This window comes from Lineus longissimus, chromosome 11 (genome assembly GCF_910592395.1).
Source record: "Lineus longissimus chromosome 11, tnLinLong1.2, whole genome shotgun sequence".
Taxonomy (NCBI): Eukaryota; Metazoa; Nemertea; class Pilidiophora; order Heteronemertea; family Lineidae; genus Lineus; species Lineus longissimus.
The window spans coordinates 10,928,524-10,952,882 of NC_088318.1; the positions used below are offsets into that span (position 1 = coordinate 10,928,524).

General features: G+C 41.4%; 1 protein-coding gene across 2 annotated transcripts; it reads left to right on the plus strand.

Moving 5' to 3' along the window:
- The first annotated feature begins 6 nt into the window (after positions 1-6).
- Positions 7-23,844, plus strand: LOC135495638 (sodium-coupled monocarboxylate transporter 1-like). Of its 2 annotated transcripts, XM_064784453.1 has the most exons (14): positions 7-406; positions 3,540-3,605; positions 4,182-4,233; positions 5,009-5,076; positions 5,799-5,953; positions 8,309-8,449; positions 9,388-9,606; positions 10,079-10,206; positions 11,150-11,307; positions 12,073-12,299; positions 12,811-12,905; positions 13,586-13,716; positions 14,942-14,989; positions 17,572-23,844. In XM_064784453.1, the coding sequence occupies exons 1-14, from the start codon at positions 53-55 to the stop codon at positions 17,752-17,754; spliced, it is 2,025 nt and encodes a 674-aa protein (XP_064640523.1). In that variant the 5' UTR covers positions 7-52; the 3' UTR covers positions 17,755-23,844. The 2 variants fall into 2 exon arrangements, with proteins under 2 accessions (XP_064640523.1, XP_064640524.1); XM_064784454.1 differs by lacking the exon at positions 14,942-14,989.
- The last annotated feature ends 515 nt before the right edge of the window (positions 23,845-24,359 follow it).

A 24,359-nucleotide genomic window follows, 5' to 3' on the forward strand; every position in this document is an offset into this window, starting at 1 on the left:
GTCGTGGGGAAGATTACCTCGTCGAAAATTTCTCCGATAAAAACCTATTTTCATGATGGAAAGTGACCGTATAATCCGATTTCACTGGGCCGATTACCTTCTGTTCGGTCTAGTGCTTCTAGTGAGCGCCGCAATCGGAATTTACTATGGCATTATTGGCTCAAAACAACAACAAACCACCAAAGATTTTTTTCTTGGTGGCAGAAACATGAAACTTTTGCCAGTGACCTTGTCTATTTTAGCCAGTTTCATGTCAGCAGTGTCGGTTCTGGGGACACCGTCTGAGATATATTCGTTCGGGACACTATACGTCATGCTCTTCATATCATACTTCATAACATTTCCGATAGCAGCCCAGATCTATCTACCGATGTTCCACAAATTACAGTTGACCAGTGCTCATGAGGTACTTTATACGGTTTACTGTCGTTTCGCTACATTGCCAGTTCGCTACCAGTCGTTTCGCTACATGTGGCGGTCGTTTCGCTACATGGTAGGTCGTTTCGCTACATGGGTGGAGTCGTTTCGCTACATGATGGGTACGGTCGTTTCGCTACATGGAGGACGTTTCGCTACATGGGTGGAGTCGTTTCGCTACATGGATGTAGGTCATTTCACTACATCGTAGGTCGTTTCGCTCCATGGGTGGAGTCATTATTTTTTCAAGTTTGTGCTAAACTCCGGGCTAAATATTTGTTGTGAATTTAGGGAAAAAATGCTCGAGTATACTACAATCAAGATGTACAGACCGGGGGAGCTGGCGGTACGTACCCATAAGTCTTTGCGGTAGTCTCGCGCGTACCGGATATAACCCATCAAGCTTTTCTCCTTCAGAGAAATACTGCGTTGCGCTCAAGTGCCTTATAAGGCTGTGAACAAAATTAACGTTCGACCAATGAGAAAGCCACATTACCCTGCATACGAGGTTGGACGCGTGATCACTAAATGACAAGTAAAAATAGAATCAGACCACATGTTTCTATATGTCAGAATGCTGCCGTTTGCGCTGTAGTACACGTGTGTTGTCCAAATTTTCGATTTCAAGCAAGTTTAAGGCCAACCTCGTGTCCACCAGACTAATGCATAATTGGCAGTTGAGCGCAACGCAGTATTTCTCTGAAGGAGAAAAGCTTGAAGCTGTTTGCGATCGGCGGGAACGATTTATCTATGTGCCCCCAGCCGATACAAGTCTTCAAGCGACTGAAGAACCTGGTCGGCAAGTGCCAGAAGCAGGGGCCACGAGCAAGCATAACTTCGCTTATGGAAAGATTCAACACAAGCAAGAGTCGCTACAGAGTCCCAGAGAAGTACAACAAATGTGTCGCCAAGATCAACGCGTTATTGAGAAAAGATAAGAGAATCGACTTAATCGAACTTAAGTCTATCCACCGGCAGTCGCAGATGAAGAGTGATGGTGTGCATCTCAACGACGACGGACAACATAGACTGGCACGAGAAATCCGGGGGCGGTATCCTTAGGAGGCGCTAGGCCTTTGGTGCAGCATTGATATACGGCCCTTTTCAGGGCCCTCAAAAAAGTAAAAGAGACAAATGTGCATGGCCTACAGATATTTCTAAGCAAGTAATAAAAATAAAGAAATAAATCGTGCAATTCTGACCCTATAGAACAATATACCAACTTTTTTAGGATTTTAATAAAAAATGGGGCCGGGCGTTTTTCGTAGGGGCGGGCGGGGACGATCACCAACTCTTTTTTTTATGTGGCCTAACCCAGGCCAGGACGACAAGAACCCCTTGCGCGCCATCAAACCGTATAAGTTTTTTTACCGGCAAACTGTGCTATAATAAATTTGTAGTCACCACCGGGAATTTATAGTAGGGTAAAATAGAGTAAAAATAATGACTCCACCCATGTCGCGAAACGACCTACGATGTAGCGAAATGACCTACATCCCTGTAGCGAAACGACTCCACCCATGTAGCGAAACGTCCTCCATGTAGCGAAACGACCGTACCCAACATGTAGCGAAACGACTCCACCCATGTAGCGAAACGACCTACCATGTAGCGAAACGACTGCCACATGTAGCGAAACGACTGGTAGCGAACTGGCAATGTAGCGAAACAGCCTGATACCCTTTATACTTATATGTCACGTGTTTAGCATTGTGCCAATTTGCTAATATGGGGGCAATTTTTTGTAGTTCATGTCGTCCCTGTTGGGGTTTGAGGTAGCTGTTAAGAGGGATGTCTTACAGATTACGGGGCAACTCGGCCTATTACCAGCTCGGCCCACCAACTCGGCCTGGGTTATAAATCATCGGTTTATTGGCATAAGTTTTCCTTATATTGTTTTTTTTTGTTGCTATATATATAGGCCTACTATTTATTCATTCCTGTTGGAAATTTGAAGAGAATTCATCAAGATTTGGAGGATAAATCCATGAAATCACAGTCATGAATGTGCATTTGGAGTGCTACCGCGACTTTTCCACACTCGCCGCCGTTATTTCATGGATTTCTCCTTCAAATCCCAATAAATTTTCTTCAAATTTCCAACAGGAATGAATACATAGTAGGCCTATATATACCAACAAAAAACAAAAAAATATAAGAAAAACTTATGCCAATAAACCAATGATTTATAACCCAGGCCGAGTTGGTAGGTCGAGTTGGTAATAGGCCGAGTTGGTCATACACCGTCTTACAGACATAAACATGTTTTATATTGAGAACATAGGCCTACTTGGATCATGGATTTTACCATAACAATCAAACATTACCCAAAAGTTCGCACCCAGGTGGAAGGTGAATGAAGGCGAACACTGATTGGTATAATAGAATACCACCAGCCTGTAAAATTACATCCTTTGTTCATCTGGCCTGGTGTCCAGGACATGGAGGCTGTTTACCAAATCATGTACATATCATTTAGCTTCCACCTGAGGCCAGTGAGGGTGAGCTTGGTGGGAAATGTTGATTGTTATGGCCAAATCCATGTATTGCTGAGTATGAAATTGCATGATGATAACCCTAACCCATGTCAGGCTTCTTTGCCTCTGGTCACCCAATGTATTTAGCTTAGATTACATCACTGCCAGCAAGCTAAACTGAATGATAAACTGACCACGCTTATGGTTTTCCAAGATTTCCATGTTCAAATCTTAGGAAAACCATTCATCAAGAGTAAAGAATTTCTTGACTACTTTGCCTCTAGAGCCATTGGCTGGCATATTTGACCATAGATCTCTATTGCAAAGATATTTTATTTTGGCCCAATAGGTGGTTTATGTGTATCTGGCAAGGGGCCTATGTGGACTATCTCCTAGAAAATTACAACTTAGCAGGACTTTCAGTGAGACTATTTGTGGTAGTCACTAGATGCGACATTCTGTGTTAAAATTTCAAATTGGACAAGCGGCAGTAAAGGGTACAAAGAAAGGTCTCCAGTACAGACTACACTGTTGACATTTAGTGTACATATGTTTCCAATTCCAACCTCGTTTTTGTGGTTCCTGGGCTTTTCAACGCCATGACGTACATAATCCCCCATGATATAGCCTTCTTTTCATTTTCAGTATCTTGAGCTGAGGTTCAACCGAGTCATAAGAATTCTTGTCTCTGCCGTGTTTATTCTCCAAATGGTAAGCACAGCCACTTTATTTTGTGGCTAGATGATTCAATCAACTGGGGAAATGGAGCTCTTTGAACTTTTTGTCAAATCCTTCAGAATCATAAAAAATTGGATAGCATGGTTTTGTCTGCAGTTGGGCAACATGTATTGTCTGACAAATATTTACATACTTAACATGTACGTGGGCAGTGTAATTGAGGTTTTATGTTAAATTGATAAGTTTATAGTTTTTATATTCTTCTACCAGCAGTTCTGTTTAAAAACCTGCATCCGTGTACATATGCAGTTATTCTGCTATTAAAGGTACTAGTTAGTGTTGGTGTATGCTGGGGCGGGGATGGTGGGGGGGGGGGGCATACATGTGAACACACTGGTTCTGTTTGAGTGATTTTTGAATGTATTTTAAACTGAACTAGACTGTCACTGCTGTGGTGAAGGATGAGGACAGGGATTGCAGTTGGACAAGTATTTATTCTAAAATTCTTGGGTGAAGTGATTCCTCTTAAAAAAATTCAAGTTATGGATGAGTGATTTATTATCATCTTTTCAGACTTGTGCCATATATTGTATTCATTTCTCCTTTCAGCTTCTGTACATGGCAATAGTGATATATGCTCCAGCTTTAGCATTTAGTCAGGGTAGGTATTAGCAATCGGCTTCAAAGAAACAAATAGTAAAATACACAATTCTAAGAAATTTACATTCGAATATACACACAATTGATTGTGAGGTAATGATGCAGGTTTGGTATTGAATGCAGATGTTTTAAACACATTTGCATATCAGTCAGACTTAGAGCTCATGAATAAAATTACCATACAATGCAAAATGGTACGGGCAGCCAGTGTTCCCAATTGAATTTTGGCTGATTTCTCATTGGCGTTGAAATCATAAACTGGCAATTTTTGGACAATTTTCAAATTTTGCTGTGCAACAAAGCGGAATTACTGAGAGAGTCTGTCCTTATAGATAAACCATGTAAAAACTTTTGAGGGGAGGAAAAAGTCTTAAAGGGGGACTATAGGCAGGAGCAGAGGGGGTTATTTGGCCATCTTCAGGTGAATTATATAAACAGTAAGGGCCCTTGGTTATGTCAGATTCAGCACTAAATATATTCCTCGTAAAAGTGTAAATCAATTTTTTGACATACTATGAGATGTGAGAGACCCCTATTGGCGACTTCATGTAACTTTATCTTGCCTGCCTAGCTGCTGCCTATAATGTCCCTTTGAAAATTATTTTTGGATGGTGCGCGCTACTCTCTTCTTAATGAAATTTTGTGCAGGGCACTGAGTGTGTATGTACCGTAAGAAAATATTTGTAAACTTGTAATACTCGACTGAAGCTTGTCCACTTTTGGTAATACCAAATAATCAGTTTCAAACTTCATATAATGTTGGGTGTTATTTGCAGTGAGTGGCCTGCCGATGTGGGTGTCCGTCTTAAGCATAGGGCTCGTCTGTACATTTTATACAGCGCTGGTAGGTAATAATTAATATTTTCTTGAAATTTTTAGTTTATATCATCATTTAACAGCCACAACATGTATCATTTTTCATGACAAGGAGATGATTATGCAATATTTTGGTGTGCATGTACGAATAAGTAAGAATTACTTCCGAATAAAAGAATGTAAATTGTCTTAATTGTTGTGCAACTTACTTTAAAAGTATAGGTGTACTTTAAAAGTATAGATGTACTTTAAAGGACACTTAACAAGATCTTTGTTCTGCAGCATACCTGTAATAACAATATAAAATTGATCTACTATACAGGGTGTAATTGTCAGTCAAAAAAAAGAAGATTTTGTTGTCATGGGCATACTACTTCACGTAAAATATTCAAGGAAATATTCAATGATGGTCGGCCCTTTTATGACAATCTGAACAAAAACAATATATGTGACCCACCACGACAAAATGAGTCGCATGTCGCACAGAAGATGAGCCTAAAATGACACCAGGACATAATAGAAGAAATTGATATGCTTCGATTTTACAAAAGGCAGACAATGGTGAAATGAACAACCAGTCTGTCTCAACCTGTCAAGCTCAGAGCGACATGCGACTCATTTTGTCATGGCGGGTCACATATCAACATGAACAAGCGAGATGGTCAGGTTCCAATGGACCCTGGTTTATCAGAAATTTATGTAGATTCGTTTATCAGAAATTAAGAATTGAAAATCTTCTGATGATTTTAGGGAGGCATGAAGGCTGTGATGTGGACCGATGTCTTCCAAATGTTGATTGTCTATGCTGGCCTGCTTGCTGTTGTCATCCAAGGAGTAATCATGATAGGTGGCTTTGGTGAGGTGTGGGACCGAGCCCTGGAGGGTGGGCGAATCAAGTTCATAGAGTGAGTAATCTTGAGTTGAACTCGAAGTGGTGGTGTTAAAAGGGGGGGTACGGGCCTACTTGCTGTTGTCATTCAGGGAGGGATCATCATAGGTGGCTTTGGTGAGGTGTGGGACCGAGCCCTGGAGGGTGGGCGAATCAAGTTCATAGAGTGAGTAATCTTGAGTTGAACTCGAAGTGGTGGTGTTAAAAGGGGGGTACGGGCCTACTTGCTGTTGTCATCCAGGGAGAGATCATGATAGCTGGCTTTGGCGAGGTGTGGGACCGAGCTCTGGAGGGTGGGCGAATCAAGTTCATAGAGTGAGTAATCTCGAGTTGTACTCGAAGCGGTGGTGTTGCATGGGGGGTACGGGCCTACTTGCTGTTGTCATCCAGGGAGTGATCATGATAGGTGGCTTTGGTGAGGTGTGGGACCGAGCCCTGGAGGGTGGGCGAATCAAATTCATAGAGTGAGTAATCTTCAGTTGTACTCGGAGTGGTGGTGTTGCATGGGGGGACGGGCCTGCTTGTTGTTGTCATCCAGGGAGTGATCATCATAGGTGGTTTTGTTGGTGTACGGGGCCAATTCCTTGGAAGTACTGTGTCCTGATAGCCACCTCAAATATTTTTTGGGCAGGACGAATGTGCATCCTCTAAAGCTTTTTGGTAAAATTAGAAACTCCTAAAGGTTTTGAGATTCTGATAGACCTTTTTAGGGTTTTTCATTATGCTGAAAACCTTCTACTGGATGCATATTTGTGTTGAAAACAGCCCAAATGTCTTTATTTTTGAGAGTCTAAGTTCTTCACCAATGCCCTTCATCGTTTCTTCGCCATATTCACCCCTAAAACATGTCAAATCTAGCATTTTACTGTTGCTCTCATGATATGGATGTTCATGTACCAGTATCCAGTTTATAAATCTCTTTTGATGACGTTTGTAATCCCATTTGACATTTTCTAATCTCTTCCATGTACGGCCGCCAAGTATTGATTTATTGAAAGTGTTTGAGTATGAAGTCAGTTTATATTCAGGTCGTCACTTGTGATCACTCCGGCATGTCCCATTCATCACGACATCGTCAGCCGCTACAGCTTGGAAAAATTAGTTTGTTTTTTTTTACAAATCCTATAATCTTGTTGAACATGACAGTTTGAGTTAGTGAGGTGTCATGATAATAAAGGTCAGATTTGATGGAAATGACTTACCACACTCCCAAACCAGTGTCCTTCCTGGGTGTGTCATCCTATTTACAAGGGTTTCCCCTCAGGAAGCCAGTTGGCCCCTGGGGGAGCCTGTCAGTTTTATGGTGCCGAATTCTTAATCGAAAACAACATTACTGCTGTCAACATGATAGAAATTGCTCAAGTTGTTAACCATAAATGTATTGTTTTCATAAAGATTTCATATTTCACATGATTGTAATTGGTGTTGCATCCTTGTTGTACAGGTTTTTCTGTTGTGTATAAATCAAATTGTTGTTTGTACTTTAATAACTTATAATTGAAGTTATTTTTGGTCAAGATAGAATAAACAAATCTGTAATTTATTTCTCAAAACTCTTATACTTTACACCCAGAATATTAACCAGATTTAAGGCATCTTCTGCCTAATTTGGTGTGGTGAGTTGCCACCAATGTGTTGCCGAGATGTTTCCGAAAATGTTCCCGAAAATGCTGTCAGTGTGTACAGAGCTTAAATGTTGTCAGCTTTTTGTAGATATTGATTTAAAAGTTGGTAACCAATTCCAAATCAATCATGACAACATCATTGCTATTACATGGAAGCATGATTGATGTAAATCAGAGATGTGTGCTCAGACGTAGTATACAGGCCTTGATATTGGATTTGGCTCTGTACCGGCCGTGATTAGATGGAAGCATGATTGATGTAACTCAGAGATGTCTTTAGACGTGAATATTCGATTTGGCTTTGATGTCACCGGAGAATGCCTCCTCTTAAAGTCTAAACTCAAGGCTGTGAAATATGCTGAATAATCCTATTGATCCATGGCTTTCCAACTTCTCTGTAGGGCGGGTTGTCTCTGATGTCGAGATAATGCTGTGAAAAACGTGCGATGACCCAGAACACACTTTTGGGGATTGATTGCATGCATGCATTACTTTGTCCTAATAAGAAAAAATTTGACGCTGAAATAAACTTGTTTCTACTTATTGCAATATGCCCTGTGTCCGTTGGTTAAAATGTGATTGGGGAGTCAAAAACCAAGAAAAAATATTTGAGAAAAAAACTCAGCCCTTGGGGGAGCCTGTCGGTTTTCTGGTGTCCCCTGCACTCTCAGCATGTCGCCCCAACAACCTCCTTAGTAGGAAAGCCCTGTGCAGATCATATCAGGAGAGATCCTTTCCATTTTTAGCTTCAACCCGAGTCCATACGAGCGCCATACTCTGTGGACCTTGGTGTTTGGTGGCACGTTCACAGTCCTGTCAATATATGGCTCCAACCAAGCCATGATCCAACGATACCTTAGTATGCGCAAGCTAGAAGATGCTCAAAAGTAAGTGGCTTTGAAATATGTGATTCGCTATGGAGAAACAAACCTCCATGCGGCCCTTGCTAGGTCTACTCTTTGCTTGCACCTGTGAAAACGATCAAGGTATCATTAGAAAGCTTAGGTTAATGCTGTCAGTCTCCCAAAATACCTTTCTCGCCTAATTTGCATTTCATGAGGGTAATTTGCATGAAAAATATCACCCTTCGTGCACTGAATTGTTTCTACTATGCTTTCCTCATCACTAGAAGTGCCCCGAGTTACATGTATGATTTGTGACAGTATAAAGGATTAGACTTCAGGGTGGCCCAGAATTATTTTCCCTCACACAATGGATACACAATAGAACTCTATTGTGCAAGGGAAAATAATTCTGGGCCACCCTGTAGATAGTTATCTCTGATCGTCTTCGAGAAAATTTCGAAAAATTAAGTCTTCTGCCAAATAAACTTGCGAAAGTTTTTCAACTTTTGACTTGATGAACATATCTCAGTTTACAGAAATTGCAGAAAATAAACTGTGGCACAGTATAACCTAGATTGTTTAAGTATGATAGCAATCATATACTGTGTGAATTCCAGAAGTACTGAAGATATAGGATGCACACTGGTAGAGTAGTAATATCTGTAACTGGGGTTAATTCACCTTAATTGGAACATGTTTATAGGTCCTCGTGCAAGCGTCAATCACTTCAACATACTGTGAGATGTGAGAGACCCCTATCTGCAACTTCATGTAACACTATCTTGCCTGCCTAGCTGCTGCATATATTCATATTGTCCCTTGAAGATCACCTGTAAACACCAAAATAAAAGTCCCGTGAACCTTTCCCGCATGCTGTCCAGAGGGAAATGTACCCATACAGTCGATTTCATAAATGTTTTGTCTGCATCTTTGAGGCATGAATCTGTTGTTACTGATATTGGTAATTGTTTTATTTTCAGAGCGGTGTACATTGCCATGATTGCGACATTCCTCTTTTTGGTCCTGTTGTGTTTGACGGGAGTCGTCATGTACGCGTATTATCACGGTTGTGATCCGATTAAACAGGGTTTGGTGACGCGAGGTGACCAGCTTCTTCCATTAATGGTGCTAGAAGTGCTCGGAGTTTACCCCGGGTTGGCTGGATTGGTGATGTCATGTGTCTTCAGTGCTGCATTAAGGTAAGTGTCTAATGGAACTTTATCATCATGAACACATATTTTTCACGATTGTGATCAAATTAAACAGGTTTTTGTGATGCGAGGGGACCAGCTCCTTCCATTAATGGTGCTTGAAGTGCTGGGAGTCGACCCGGGGTGGTACGGTCGGTGATGATACAAAAAGTATGTATCTTCGAATGCCTAACTATGCAACTGTCAGTGTAAACCCTGTATCCCCACTAGTCAGGCGATCCACATGTAGTTGAGAGTTCTCAGGCCAGGATGTGACACGATAGTGTACAGTTGTACATGTAGGACTTAAAAAGAAAGTTCTCTGGAGTACACCACATTTTTCACACTCACACTAACTGTACACTAAATTAATGGTGAAACCTGACTGCTGGGGGGGGGGTACAGGGTCTACATTGACTTTTGCATTAGCTGCAAGCGCCTTTGACTTTGGTTGTGACAAATTCTCCCCCGTCTCTTGCAGCACTGTGTCTTCGGGGGTGAACTCACTGGCCACTGTCTTTCTCGAAGATCTCATCAAGCCAATATACTACAGGGTAAAAGAACTCAACATGGAGGAGGGAATGGCAACAGTTATATCAAAGATTCTAGGTAGGATTCTAGCGCATTTAGATCATAGACAGATCACCCAGGCCTACCCTGGGTACTGTGATTATTATCTTTCGACAGATTGCTACTGCAGGGTGATATAGAGCGAAATCCTATGATGCCATTGTTTTTGATACCTTCTTTATATTCAATGAGTAAAATCCTGTGCCCATGTAATTTCCATATATGTGTAATGCATGTAAACACTGAGACCTATACTGTTCAGATGTATTTAATGACCCTGGGACCGTGGTTCAGGGCTTGGAGGTATGTCTGTTGACTGGTAAGCTCATCTCCAGAGAGGTGAGCTTATCTTATGACGCAGCGTCCGTTGTCGTCGTCCGTTAGCAGAGGCAGGTTTACTGAAGCTATTGACTTAACATTTCTTGGTACATATATAGCCCTATGTTATGAAACGTTGCAGACTAAATTTCGGTCCGGTTCGATTCCTGGTATGGTCACCAAAATCGAAACTAAGGGCTTGATCATTGGTGAATTTTTATCATACACAGTAGAACTTCTCTATCAAGGACACCTTCGGGACTGGCAAAAGCTGTCCTTAATAGAGAGGTGTCCTGATTAGAGAGGTCATATTGAATAGAAACTACCAATTTTGGACCAAAACTAGTGTCCTTAATAGAGAGGTTGTCCTTAATAGAGAGGTGTCCGCTAAGGGAGGTTTCACTGTATATATTGAACTGTCTGTGAGGGAGGTGAGCACAATGGCCTTGACCATTTCTTTTTTTAATAAGACCACAAGGAGGTGCCTGTGTTTAATCTAAAAAGTGCTGAGATTTTTAAAGGTGATCAGCTTCTCTTTAAATCCATCAGTGACTGGTTGGTGTTGAGAAAATTGAGAAAATTTGAAAGTGTACGCTTCTTCCGAAACTAACCAATCATGTGTCATTTGTGTGTCAGAGTAAAATGTTTGATTGTTTTTTTCCAGCTGTTGTCCTTGGGTTCACCACGCTGGGTCTCGCTTTCCTCGCAAAGTTGATGCCTTCCACTCTTGTACAGATCTCACTGAGTATATTCGGCATGGCTGGCGGGCCGATACTCGCTGTCTTCACGGTGGGCATGTTTCTTCCTTTCGTTAATTCTTGGGTAAGTGTCAACGTGTGATGGTGCAGTGGCAGGGATTCCATGAAATAATAAAGTCAAGTTTTACTTTAGACTAGAGATATGGCGAAAAGTAGTCTGACAATTTTGAAAAATGTTTTTTAAGTTTAGTGTTTTGAAAAAAGTTCTGGCCAATTTTAAAATGATCTCAAGGTGAATGATCTTGAGTGGTGATAAGTTGTTCACTTGATTAAAGGGATTCTATAGGCAGCAGCTAGGTAGGCAAGATAAAGTTACACAAAGTCGCCAATATGGGTCTCTCCCATCTCACAGTTAGTCGAAATTATTCATGCTCGTACGCGGAATCTATTCAGTGCTGAACCAAAATGACCCATTGTCCTAATTGTGCATATTAGTCACCTGAAGATGGCCAATTCAACCCCACTGCTCCTGCCTGGCATGCCCCTTTAAGATGTTGTATGTGGGTTCAATCCCAGACGGATAACTGCTGTTTTTCTGCTGGTTGAGGTGGAAGCAAGTAAAGGATCCCATCCAAATGGATGGCATGTTGGATAGTGAGGGGTCTTGTGATGGATACTCTGTCCTCTGGCCAAAGCCAAGTAGGAACCACCAGGCCTAGGACTTGGTTGGTTTGTAACCATAGTGGCATGCAAAAAGGTTCATTCCTAATGCTCATTTCCTTTTTGAGGAGAAATACTCCCTGAAGAATATTTCGTCCGGGTGCAGAGTGAATTCTAAAGAAGAAAACTGTCGCATAAGCTTACCAGGGTGTCTTTTATTATGTTCCAGGGTGCCGGGGTCGGTTTCTTCCTAAGCATTGTCACATCATTCTGGTTGGGCATCGGAGCTGTCGTAGTCAAGCATCCCCTGCCGGTTCTTCCAGTATCAACCAATTCATGTGCCATTGTCAACACCTCGTTTACTGAGAATGGGTTCGAAAACATGACAACTATTTTGACAACCATGTCCACAGAAAGTCCGACAATCTCTGTCCTGCCAACAACGACCTCCACAGGGTATGTATAAATTACCTCGGATTCAAGAGTACGAGATGCTCGGAACTTCAGTGCCGGTGTTTCACCCCCAAACACCCCCTTTTCAGACCCCCAGAAAAAAAAAGTATAAGAGATGGCTGCATAAGGTCTTTTGCAGTAACTTCTCCAAGACGAGGTCTTCTTGAATCAATAGAGTAATGTTAGCTACGCTCCTTTACTATATTTTATTTTTTGGTTGAAAAATGACCAAAAATGACTAAAATGACCCCCTTTTCCAACACCCCCTGACCCCCCTAAAAATTCCCGGTGTCGGAACAGCTTTAGTTGGTTATGCAGTGGTTTGGTCTTCAGTTCCTTCCCTGCCCTGAAGATGGCGATGGCGTAGTTCCCTCATGAAGTCCGTGAGACTCCGATAACCAGCTCAAAGAGAGGGGATTTGGACCACGTAGGTCTACGTGGTTCGGCGCTGAAGGTGTTAATGAAATAAAGAAGGATTTTCTGTGTGTCAAAGTTATTAATTCTTTCACTTCAGGTATAGTGATATCTACAAAATCTCCTATTTATACTACAGTCCTATCTGTATCATTGTGATGTTTTTGGTGGCTCCTCTTGTTAGTTGGATGACAGGTAAGATGGAATTACTTTCATTTGTCCAGAATCTTTTTTTGGTAATATAGGATTGACCCAGAATTGTCGAAGGTCTTACATAGAAAGGTGCCAAGTTCCTCTTTTTCCCAAAGTTGAGTTATGCTCTCAGAAGTGAAAAGTGTTTATTTTTCATGTGGCAAAATTTCACTATGATTCGCTATGATGGCCACTAGGGGGCCAAAACGGAAAAGGTAAAAAAGTGCAATATCTCATTTTATTATCAGTGACTAGTTTTCAATAATATCTTAACGGTAGGTACTCCTAAAAAGGTAAAGGTAAAAAGGTAAAGGTAAGAAGGTAGGTACTCCCAAGGAAGGATGCATCACATGTCATACCGACTTTGATTTGACGTATGTGCTATACAGTCATGTACATGTTTCTTAACCAGGATGAATTCCTAACCACCAAATATCTATACGGTGAGCACAATGGCCTACGGTATGAGCCTAGTGCTCTAACGGCCATGCCACTGGTCCACTGGTCTCCCTATAGGGTAAATGCTATGATGTGGTCAGCACTCGGGTTTATGAAGGTATGATGTGATTGAATGCCATTCTAATCATGGATGATATGATCAGCCCCCGCTTCATCGAACAATGATGAAATCAATTTCTCTCTGAATATGTGACTTGTTCACTAAAGTTTGTTTTCTTTTTCAGGTTTCAATAGAAGAAAAAAGGTCGATAGGAGGTTAATCTACCCCCTCTGTGATCGCATTTGCTGTTGTTTGCCGGAAAGGGTGCGACGATTTCTCCGTTGTGAAACTCAAACTTTTGTAATTGCTGAATCGGTATGTAAAGTGACTTTAAGATCTACATGAAACTTCCAGAGCATACCTGCCAACCATTTCCACATGTCTCTTCTAATTTTGTTGAAAAATTCGTCAAAGTTGGTATAAGTGTAAAATATTGTATATATAAGCTATGTAAACTGTACTAACTGATAATACTATTCAGATTTTAGATAATTACTTCTGAATACCGAAAGTTCTTTGAAAAGCACTACTTTTAATGACATTTGGTTAATTTGACAAATTGATCGATTTTTGGCTTGGCAGTTATGCTAAAGCATCCTTGTTGGAAGGACTTGGAATTAGAGTGGGGGGAGGGGGTTCTTCACAGTCCCATGCCAAGACTCTATCGAGGAGTTCCAAAAAGCTGTCTCAAAACCTCTAAGCCTCGTGTGACAAAAGAGTGGCAGAAAATAAAGTCCAAGTTTAGGGCTTATAGTCTGATTTCAACTACGATATAGGTTATCATCCGACTGTCAGTTTAACCCCAGTCTGTCCAGAAACCTTTCAGTAGACCTTAGATGAGCTGCTCAATCAGCGCTATAATCTGTGCCTTCTGACCGGTACCCATTTGTTTACCTGGGTGTGGAGAGGCAAGTAAAACGAAGAGACCTGCCTGAAGTCTCACGCCAACCGTGAGGATCAAACTCGGGATCTCTTGAGCGCTAGTCTAGACCACAGCGTCTCCTTCATACCAAACATGAGATTATTTGATGGTCTGTTGGTTGAACATCATTGCAAAGGATTTTTATGGGCAATGTCCTATATGTGATCCGTCACAGCAAAACCAGGCGCATGTTGCTCTGAGCTTGGCAGGTTGAGACGGACTGTTTGTTCATTTCTCTATTGTCTGCCTTTTGTGAAATATGAGCACATCAATTTCTTTCATTAACTCCTGGTGTCATTTAGGCTCATCTTCTGTGCGACATGCGCCTGGTTTTGCTGTGGCAGGTCACATATGTGGTTGTCTTGCACCCTGTAAACCCACTTGACCTACAGTCTTGTTGGTTTCCCAACCAAGACAACCACTCCTGCGATGTTCTCTTGTCTCTTCTAAATCATCTGTGCCGCGCTTGAATTCCTTTGATAATTATGAAATGAATTCCATTCCTGTCAAAAAATACTCTTCTCTCGGAGTCAAATGGTGGTTGTGGGTGCCCAACTGACATTTAGGGGAAATTTCTTACTGGAATGCAATGTCTGATACAAATGATTTTTTGTTTAGACATATGACCCAGTTGAAAAGCCCATAGAACTGGGGTCCAACGGACAGGTAAGACTTATGTGCTAACTCTCCAACTGTCCCCACCTAGCGTAGACTGTGATATTTTTAGCACTAACGTATGACATATTCTAAACCAGTAGAAACTTGAGACGAGGTTTTGATTTGAAAAGAAACACATAGTTTCTCACTTTGTGTTTATCAAACCTTCTTCAGTGTTCCAGCAGTACAACCTCTCTATTAAGGACGCCCACAGGACTGACAACTGCTGTGCTTAATATAGAGGTGTCCTGATTAGACAGGTCAAATTGAATGGAAACAACCTATTTGGGACCAAAACTAGTGTCCTTAATAGAGAGGTTGTCCTTAATAGAGAGGTGTTCGCTAAGGGAGGTTCCACTGTATCTGGTTTATGACAATTGGGTCACGAACTCAGCCTGTGATAGCGCGTCTTCATCAGCTGGGGCTCGCTAACTCGTATCTTGCTGGCCCATGTCTCTTCACCTGGCAAGGTGGCCTCTCGCTTGGCCTGCACGATGTGCAATTCCTGCAAGATATGGATTGGAATTTGGTCTCTCTTTGACATTCACACCATTGACTGGCTGCACCACATAAATCTTTACCGATTCTAGACTAGTGACATACATGTATTTGTACAGTAGAAACTTTCTATTAAGGACACCCTCGGGACTGACAACTGCTGTCCTTATTAGAGAGGTGTCCTGATTAGAGAGGTTAAATTGAATGGAAACAACCAATTTGGGACCAAAACTAGTGTCCTTAATAATGAGGATGTCCTTAATAGAGAGGTGTCCTGATTAGAGATGTCAAATTGAATGGAAACAACCAATTTGGGACCAAAACTAGTGTCCTTAGAGAGGTTGTCCTTAATAGAGAGGTGTCTGCTAACGGATGTTCCATTGTAGTTTGCCATATCACATTCAATAACCTCTAACAACTACTAGTACTTTGTACACTGAATATTGTGTGGTATGTCTGTCTTCCCTTTTCTGCAAATACTAAAACCAATCTGGGATCATAGTGGTGATTGTTGTGCGTTGTCATCCTGCACTTTGTGTTGCGATCCTGCATTTTGTGTTGCGATCCTGCACTTTGTGTTGCGATCCTGCACTTTGTGTTGCGATCCTGCACTTTGTGTTGCGATCCAGCACTTTGTGTTGCGATCCTGCACTTTGTGTTGCGATCCTGCACTTTGTGTTGGGATCCTGCACTTTGTGTTGGGATCCTGCACTTTGTGTTGCGATCCTGCACTTTGTGTTGGGATCCTGTACTTTGTGTTGCGATCCAGCACTTTGTGTTGCGATCCTGCACTTTGTGTTGGGATCCTGCACTTTGTGTTGGGATCCTGTACTTTGTGTTGGGATCCTGCACTTTGTGTTGCGATCCTGCACTTTGTGTTGCGATCCTGCACTTTGTGTTGGGATCCTGCACTTTGTGTTGGGATCCTGCACTTTGTGTTGCGATCCTGCACTTTGTGTTGGGATCCTGCACTTTGTGTTGCGATCCTGCACTTTGTGTTGCGATCCTGCACTTTGTGTTGCGATCCTGCACTTTTTGTTGCGATCCTGTACTTTGTGTTGCGATCCTGCACTTTGTATTCCATTGACGTTCGTGTAAATTTTATTACTCTGTTGTGAGTGGAACCTTCAGCCCAACACTTTTTTTCACGCAATGACTTGGGCCTTACCAGATCAGTCTTTGTCACTGATTGGACTCGGGCCTTATCCAGACAATCTTTGTCACCCGTTGGACTTGAGCCATGTGTGGAAATGTCTCAATAACATCCTAGTATACATAACATCCTAACTCTTTGGTAGCCTAGATTTATCTTCTTGGTTTGTCGTTTGTCTTGGCTGGCTAGATCACGAGAATCCTCCTGTGGCATGCCCAGAGCTGTTACAATGTCGACTTTTTTTGGCCATCGTACACAAAGATTGCATCAGTTCAAATGACGAATTTCATTTAAATCTGACAGATTATGCTAAAGAATTTTTGAAAACATTGTTAAATTAAAATATTGAGTTGAGATCTGAGTGCACTTAAATTAGATCAAAATGTTTGAAAATCGTGCAGTGTTTTAAAAAATAACTAAACTGTACACTTTTGTTGCAATTTTACACCTTTTGGTTTAAAGGGACACTATAGGCAGCTGCTAAGTAGGCAAGATAAAGTTACACAATATCGCTAATAGGGGTCTTTCCAATCTCACATTACGTCAAAACTATTCACGTTTGTACGAGGAATATATTAAGAGCTGAATCTAACATGACCCAGTGTCTTTACTGTGCATATTAGTCACCCGAAGATGGCCAAATTAACCCTGCTGCTCCTGCCTATAGTCTCCCTTTAAGATTGTGCACCTTGAATATTGAGGGAAGAAGTGCTGCGTGATGCCATATTGAATGATCTTGCAGCGAACTCTAATTTATTGTGCGTGAATGAATTTATTGTGCGTGAATTTCCAGTGAACTATGTGAGGAGTGATTGTGTCAGTTGTAGCAAGTAATTGGACACAGGAACTCATCACAGGTTTTTGGAAAGTAAAAAATGGTCGAAACCTATTGTCATGACCATTTTTTCGAAAGGTCTCAATCTTTTCTTGGTTCTTGCAGGTTATTCCAACCAACCAATCACAAGTCGTTCTGACTGACCAAGACGCGTCCTCAAATTCAGGTGAAGTGAACTTTGCCAATAGTAACGTGGAGGAATGTCCTATCCATGACACGGATGTTGTGCTGAATGGAAAATATCAATCACTAAAGCAGAGAACTACAGACGAAACTGAAGGATTATAGCATTTGCTGTCTCGATAGGAGACGTTATTTTCCACTGGTCAAAATCGGGATGAAATATTCCTAGAACACTGGCCCTTGATTAGGGTGTAGAGGTCTGATTTTGATTCCGACCTGATCTCTAGCATTAGCGAATCAAATTCATTTCTGTGTTAAATTTTTAATCTGTGTACGCCTTATATGTTCATCTAAGGGGTCGAAATGCGAATGGTGCAAGAACTAGTTTTGTAATAGTTTTCTCTTCGTATAAATCCAAATCATGGAAATTCATCACTGTGAAATCTCCAAGTCATGATTCTAAAACTTGAGGGCCAGGAAATAAAGGGGGTTTACAGTATCGTTTTGGCTGGAGTTAATTTGAGAAACCGTTTTGTGATTTAAACATATCAATAAAGTCAGGGCCTTGATTTGGTCTTTGCTTTGACATATCATCGGAGATGAAATTGGTTGATGAAATTTTGTTTTTAAGACAAAATTTTATGTTCGCTGCCTTAATCTAATGATAATGCATTAGAGTTGAAATTTGCACATTTCAAGTCGGTGTTTGCCTCTCAAATTTGGGAGGCAAACACCAGATTAATTTGGTAATGTTTGCAAATGCTGTATTTGCATATAAACGGTTATTTAAACATTACTAAATCGATAGTTTTCAAGATGGTGACTGAGCTGTGGTGAATAACTGTACCGTATTTGTGATTTAGGTGCCATTGTAAGATAATGACCATGTGGCATGAGCGTTAGTTCAAAGAGTGATTTTTGTGAAGAAAAAAAATAACGGAAAAAAATAGGCACGAGTTAAGTTTAACACCTGGTTAGTGACTTGTGTGGAATTAAAGTTAACGTCCGGTTATTGGCACCTGGTTCGGTGTTAAACTTAACACCTGGTTAGTGACTTCCCATTTGGTGTTCATCATCATCATCAATAATATCTAAGGCAGTGTCCTGTGGATATGGATATTGACGGTTTGCAAATGCTTTTGAAACGCGAGCCGCGCAGGTGTGATTGGTGTTGAGCTTGTTCTACAGTATGTTTCATTGCAGTGAGATCACAACTTAAAACATTGTCCTTTGACTCTCTCGCTAGGCAGTTTTAAAAATGAGGTGCCTAGCCAACGTTAATTCCCTTAAAAGTCAAATCTAAGGTCTCGCCAAGTTTTGTCCAGGGCGGCCTTGAAGCCCTGTACTGTCTTGACTGCGACAACATCACCTGGCAGGTTATTCCATGGGTTCACGACCCGCTCACAGAAACTCAGTCGCCTCAGTTCGGTGTTCACTCGCCTTTTTGGCTCACCGTAGGGGAGTCTATACAACACCGCAGTGTCCGTCGTCCGTCGTCGTCGTCGTCGTCGTCGTTGTCCGTCGTATCCTAGTTCAAAAACAGTGGCACGTTTTTTAACCGCTAGGCCTATGAACTTAAAACTTTGAACACATGACCCCCTAGGTCAGATGACCCGTGACACTAAATTTCTGTCCGATCTGATTCTCTACTTGGCCACCAGGGGGCCAAATGTGGATATCTAAAAAGTGTGATATCTCGCTTATTAGTGACTTGTTTTCGATAAAATTTTTGTGGTAGGTACTCATAGCAAGGATACATCATATATCTTACGGGTTTTTAATTTGATCTACTTTTCAAGGTCGCAGAGGTCAAATGGCGTGAATTGGCCGTTTGAGTGTAACTATGGCACGTTTCTCAACCACCAAAGCTATTAGCTTGAAACTTGGTACATATAACCCCCTATATCAGATAACCTCTGGTGCTGAATTTCAGCCTGATCTGATTCTTGACTTTGCCACCAGGGGGCCAAAACAGAAAAAGTAAGAAGTGCAATAGCCTGTTTATTAGCAAATTGTTTTTGATGAAATTTTTATGGCAGGGACCCCTAGCAAGGTTACCTCAGATGTTGCACGATTTTTCGGATTTGACCTACTTTTTAAGGTCGCAGAGGTCAAATGGCGTAAATTTGCCGTTTGAGTGTAACTATGGCACGTTTCTCAACCGCAACAGTAATGAACTTGAAACTTTGAACAAATGACCCCCTAGGTCAGTTGACCTTTTACACTGAATTTTGGTTCGGTCTGATTATTGACTTGGCCACCAGGGGGCCCAAACTCAAAACTCAAAAAGTGTGATTTCTCGCTTATTACTGATTTGTTTTTGATAAAAGTTTCATGTTAGGTACTCCTAGCAAGGATACATCACATATCTTATGGGTTTTTGATTTGACCCACCTTTCAAGTTCACAGAGGTCAAAGTTGAAAACTTTACCGTTCTTGGTACGTTTTGTTGTTGTTCAATGTAAAGGGTTTTAATTTTGTGTAATGATGCATCTAAGAAGCCACTATTTGTATGCCAAGTTTCAGCCAGATCGGAATTCAAATATGGCCGAAATTTCATGTTTTGTGGGTTTTTCCTCGTATTGTGGCAATCCAAAGGTCGTGAGTTCAAACCCCGGTCAAGGACAGCCAAAAATATTTTTATTTTTCATCTTTTCCTTTTTTCTTTTCTGAGTTCTATCTTACATTTTCTTCATTATTTGATTTATTTGGTGCCATAGATTTAATTAGGCGGCCATCTTGGAAATCGTTTTTTGCCGATTGCTGTAGTGTAACGAGTGATGAAATTGTTATGGTCAGGTGGATGTGTCTACATCACATATCACCCTGGTTTGTTATTTGACCTACCTGTCAGGGTCACTGAGGTCAAAGTTAAAAATATATTCACCATTGTCATACTGTAGCACTTTCTGTAACTGTCTACTAAAAATACTTACGGTGAGCACAATGGCCCCTGGCCGTTTCATTTTTTGAAGCTTGTGGTCGTGGCCCCTGGTCCGCCGTAAGTTCACTGGGGCAGGGGGGAGCAGTTTCTCGACATCCCCACCACTAAGTCCTTGGATATACTTGAAGGTCTGAATCATATCTCCTCTAGCTCTCCTGTAGGCCAGAGAGTGGAGGTTCAGCGTTTCTAACCTTTGATGATACGGCTGGGTTCTTATCGCTGTGGCCAGTTTAGTTGCCCTCCTTTGGACAGACTCTAGGGTGCTCTTATCTTTCTTATGCTTTAAGAACAGGGCCTGGTTGCAGAATTCAAGGTGAGGGCGCACTAGCGTAGAGTAAAGCGTCTTTATCACAGGCACACTCCTCGATGACACGTTACGTTTAATTGTCCATAGGATCCGGTTTGCCTTTGCTGCAGTGTCCGTGACGTGTTGGGAAAAAGAGAGATTTGGAGTGACTTTATACCCAAGGTCTTTCTCGGCATCGCTAGCTCTTAGGTTCGTCCTCGCATGGCCTAGTCCGATTGAGTAATCCACACATGGGTTATTACACCCGATATGTAGGCAACTACATTTGACGGGGTTCGGGGTAAGTAGCCATTTCAGGCACCAGCGACTCAGCCTGTCAATGTCCTCCTGTAGGATAAGACTGTCCAGGATCCTCCTGATACTCCTATAGATTTTCAAATCATCTGCCAGAAGCTTTCCACTTGAGTCGAACATCTGTGGTATGTCGTTGACATACAGGACGAATAGGATGGGCCCCAGGACACTGCCTTGGGGGATCCCACTCATCACTGGACTCATTTCCGACGCTACACCCTGTACTGTTATGTACATAGTACGGTCCGTGAGGAAGCTCCGTGTCCATTTTAACAACTGTTCGCATACACCCATGGCCTGCAGTTTGATTAACAAGCGACGATGTGGCACTGTTTCGAACGCCTTGCTGAAGTCGACGTAGATCACATCGACAGGCTCCTTGTTGTCTAGTCGCTGAGTGATGTCATCAAATGTCTCAATGAGGTTTGTCTGACACCCCTTCCTCGGCAGGAAGCCGTGTTGATGGCTTCAGGTGACCAGATGATACCATGAATTCTAGGAACGCCTCCCTGATGAATGACTCAAGTATCTTGCATAGTGTTAAAATTAACATCTGGTTAGTGACTTCCGGTTGGGTGTTAAAGTTAATGTTTGGTTAGTGACTTCCCGTTTGGTGTTAAAGTTAACGTCTGGTTAGTGACTTCCCGTTTGGTGTTAAAATTAGCACCTGGTTAGTGACTTCCAGTTGGGTGTTAAAGTTAACGTCTGGTTAGTGACTTCCGGTTTGGTGTTAAAGTTAACGTCTGGTTAGTGACCTCTGGTTTGGTGTTAAAGTTAACGTCTGGTTAGTGACTTCCGGTTTGGTGTTAAAGTTAAAACCTTGTAAGTGATTTCCGGTTTGGTGTCAAAGTTAACATCTTGTTAGTGACTTCCTGTTTGGTGTTGGAGTTTACACCAGGCTAGTGACTGGCAGTAACTACTTTTAAACTACTTGGCCCTGGTGTCAGATGAGATAAAATGATCATGAATCTTGTATTTTCCTTATTTGGTAAGGTGGTACAGTTACAACCATATTACAATTATAGCATTTGTGTATATATGATGTTTACTGCCAACTGTTTTCTGCACTGTCAGTGCTTTAATTGTAGCAGGGATAATTGTACCACTTCACCTTACCATTTGGAAATAAAGATTGCGTGAAGAATTGCATCCCTTGCTAGAATAGTATTTACCACCGTTGTTGTGAAAAATGATCTCGATATACATGAAAACGCATGTATGTTAAATTTGTGGTGTGGGTTGAGTCCATTTCAAAATCATGTCTCAGTAGACACTGATTCTACTCTCAAAATGCTTGTCGGCTGGTTGCTTGAGATTTGGTAGTTTCGTTTGAATTTCTTATAATAAGGCAATATGGTAAACGCCAAAATGTGTGCATTTATTTTCGCCTTTGAATAAATGATCACAAAAATATATGGCCGAAAAAAAAACGCTTAGAGGGTTGTCTGAATGTCAACTTAAAGGGACAACTTGGGTATGAGATATGTTGGTTTTTCATAGAAAAATGGCTTCCAGCAGGACCGTGACATCACCAGACAGGATCATTAAAAAATAGTGGAACTGCAATAAACAATGCACTAGAACGGGGTGAAATTCACAAGCCAAGTCCAAAACTGCCTCGTAACACTTGCGAAAATCATTATTGGAGATCAGCATTGGTGTGATGCCACAGGTGGCGGCGCATGGTGGCCAGAAGGGGTATTATCCTCCTGGCTTGGTGAATCCTGCACCCAAGTTGTCCCTTTAAAGTCACCAGTACACCAAAGATGTGATTTCATGAAAGTGCAAAAGTATGATGGCCAGAATTATTTTTGAGTTTACTGTATGTGTCTTTCGACAGTGTGATGATGTCGCGACAGTTTTTGGGGTGTTTAGCTCACCTGGGGTGCTTATGTCATCACCTCTTGTCTGTCGTCCGACAACAATGGTAGCACGTTTGCTCACTGTTGAGTCTAGGAAGTTGAAACTTGGTGTGTGGATGTCTTATGACAACAGTGGCTGGCAGGTCAAACTCTAAAAGTGTCATAGATAGTGCCACAATTTGTCATATTATAATGTTTATTTAACCTCCATGTCTCATTTCATCTGGCACTTAATCATTCCCAGGTGAGCACAATGTCCCCAGGACATTTTGACAATGGGTGCAGGGCTTCTTATTTTGTAGTGGTTCAAGGAACTGGCGGAGCATTCGGCCACTGTGAAGTATTCAGGGATATGGGACTGAACTTGAAAGTTGATGTGTGAGACATCCTGTGATCAGTTTGCAATTCATGTCATTTACATAATGGTTCATGGCATCACATTATTTTAGGCCTACGCCGTTCGTTAAAAACTTTGAATTTTTTAATTGAATTTAAAATGTCCAATTGCGGAAATACGTACTAAATATAAATTTCAACATTGCTGTTGTGTAGACTGATATACAAATACTATGAATACCAAGTTTAAACAAATTTGTATTCATAATAAATGCACTACGGCATTGTGTATTAGTGGATTTCTATTTGACTGGACAACATTACGAATGGCGTACCCCTTTAAATAGTTGCATGGTTCAATCATCCATCATAAAATGTTCATGAAGGTATTAAAATTGTTTTGATAAGTGATAATGAGAATTGTGTGAATCGACTTGCCAAGGCCGTTTCACATGGATAATACATTTGTGTGTACATATTGATCAAACTCTATTTAATAAAAAGAAAAATGCTTCGAGTAACTTTTATTGTACTGTCAAGTTTATTCGGAATTATGTGATCAGGGCCCGGTTTCTCAAAGAATCTTAAGTGTTTGTCTTAAGTCATAATATTTTGACTAAGCCAAGTCAAAAACTTAAGTACGAATCTCAAAGCATCTTGTGTCCTTCATTCCGACTTAAGTACGGTAGCTACCGTGCTTAAGTTTTTGGGGTACTTAAGTCGGCTAGGTGAGTTAAGATTCTTTGTGAATCAAATTAAGACAAAACTTAAGAAATTCTCATACTTAAGTCACCAAAACAGACTTAAGATTCTTTGTGAAACCGGGCCCTGGGTGACTAAAGGTATTGGTTTGCTTAAGAAGAATACGTGTTTACCTGGAGAGGAAATCACCACGCAGAAGAAACCTACAAAAGATTAGTACATTTTGAGGGGCGTAAGGCCCAGAGTTATTCTCTTTATCCGATTGTACCCCTCCAACACTGTAATGGGAGGGCCTTGTTTCTATTGTGCTGCAAAGGTAAACCAA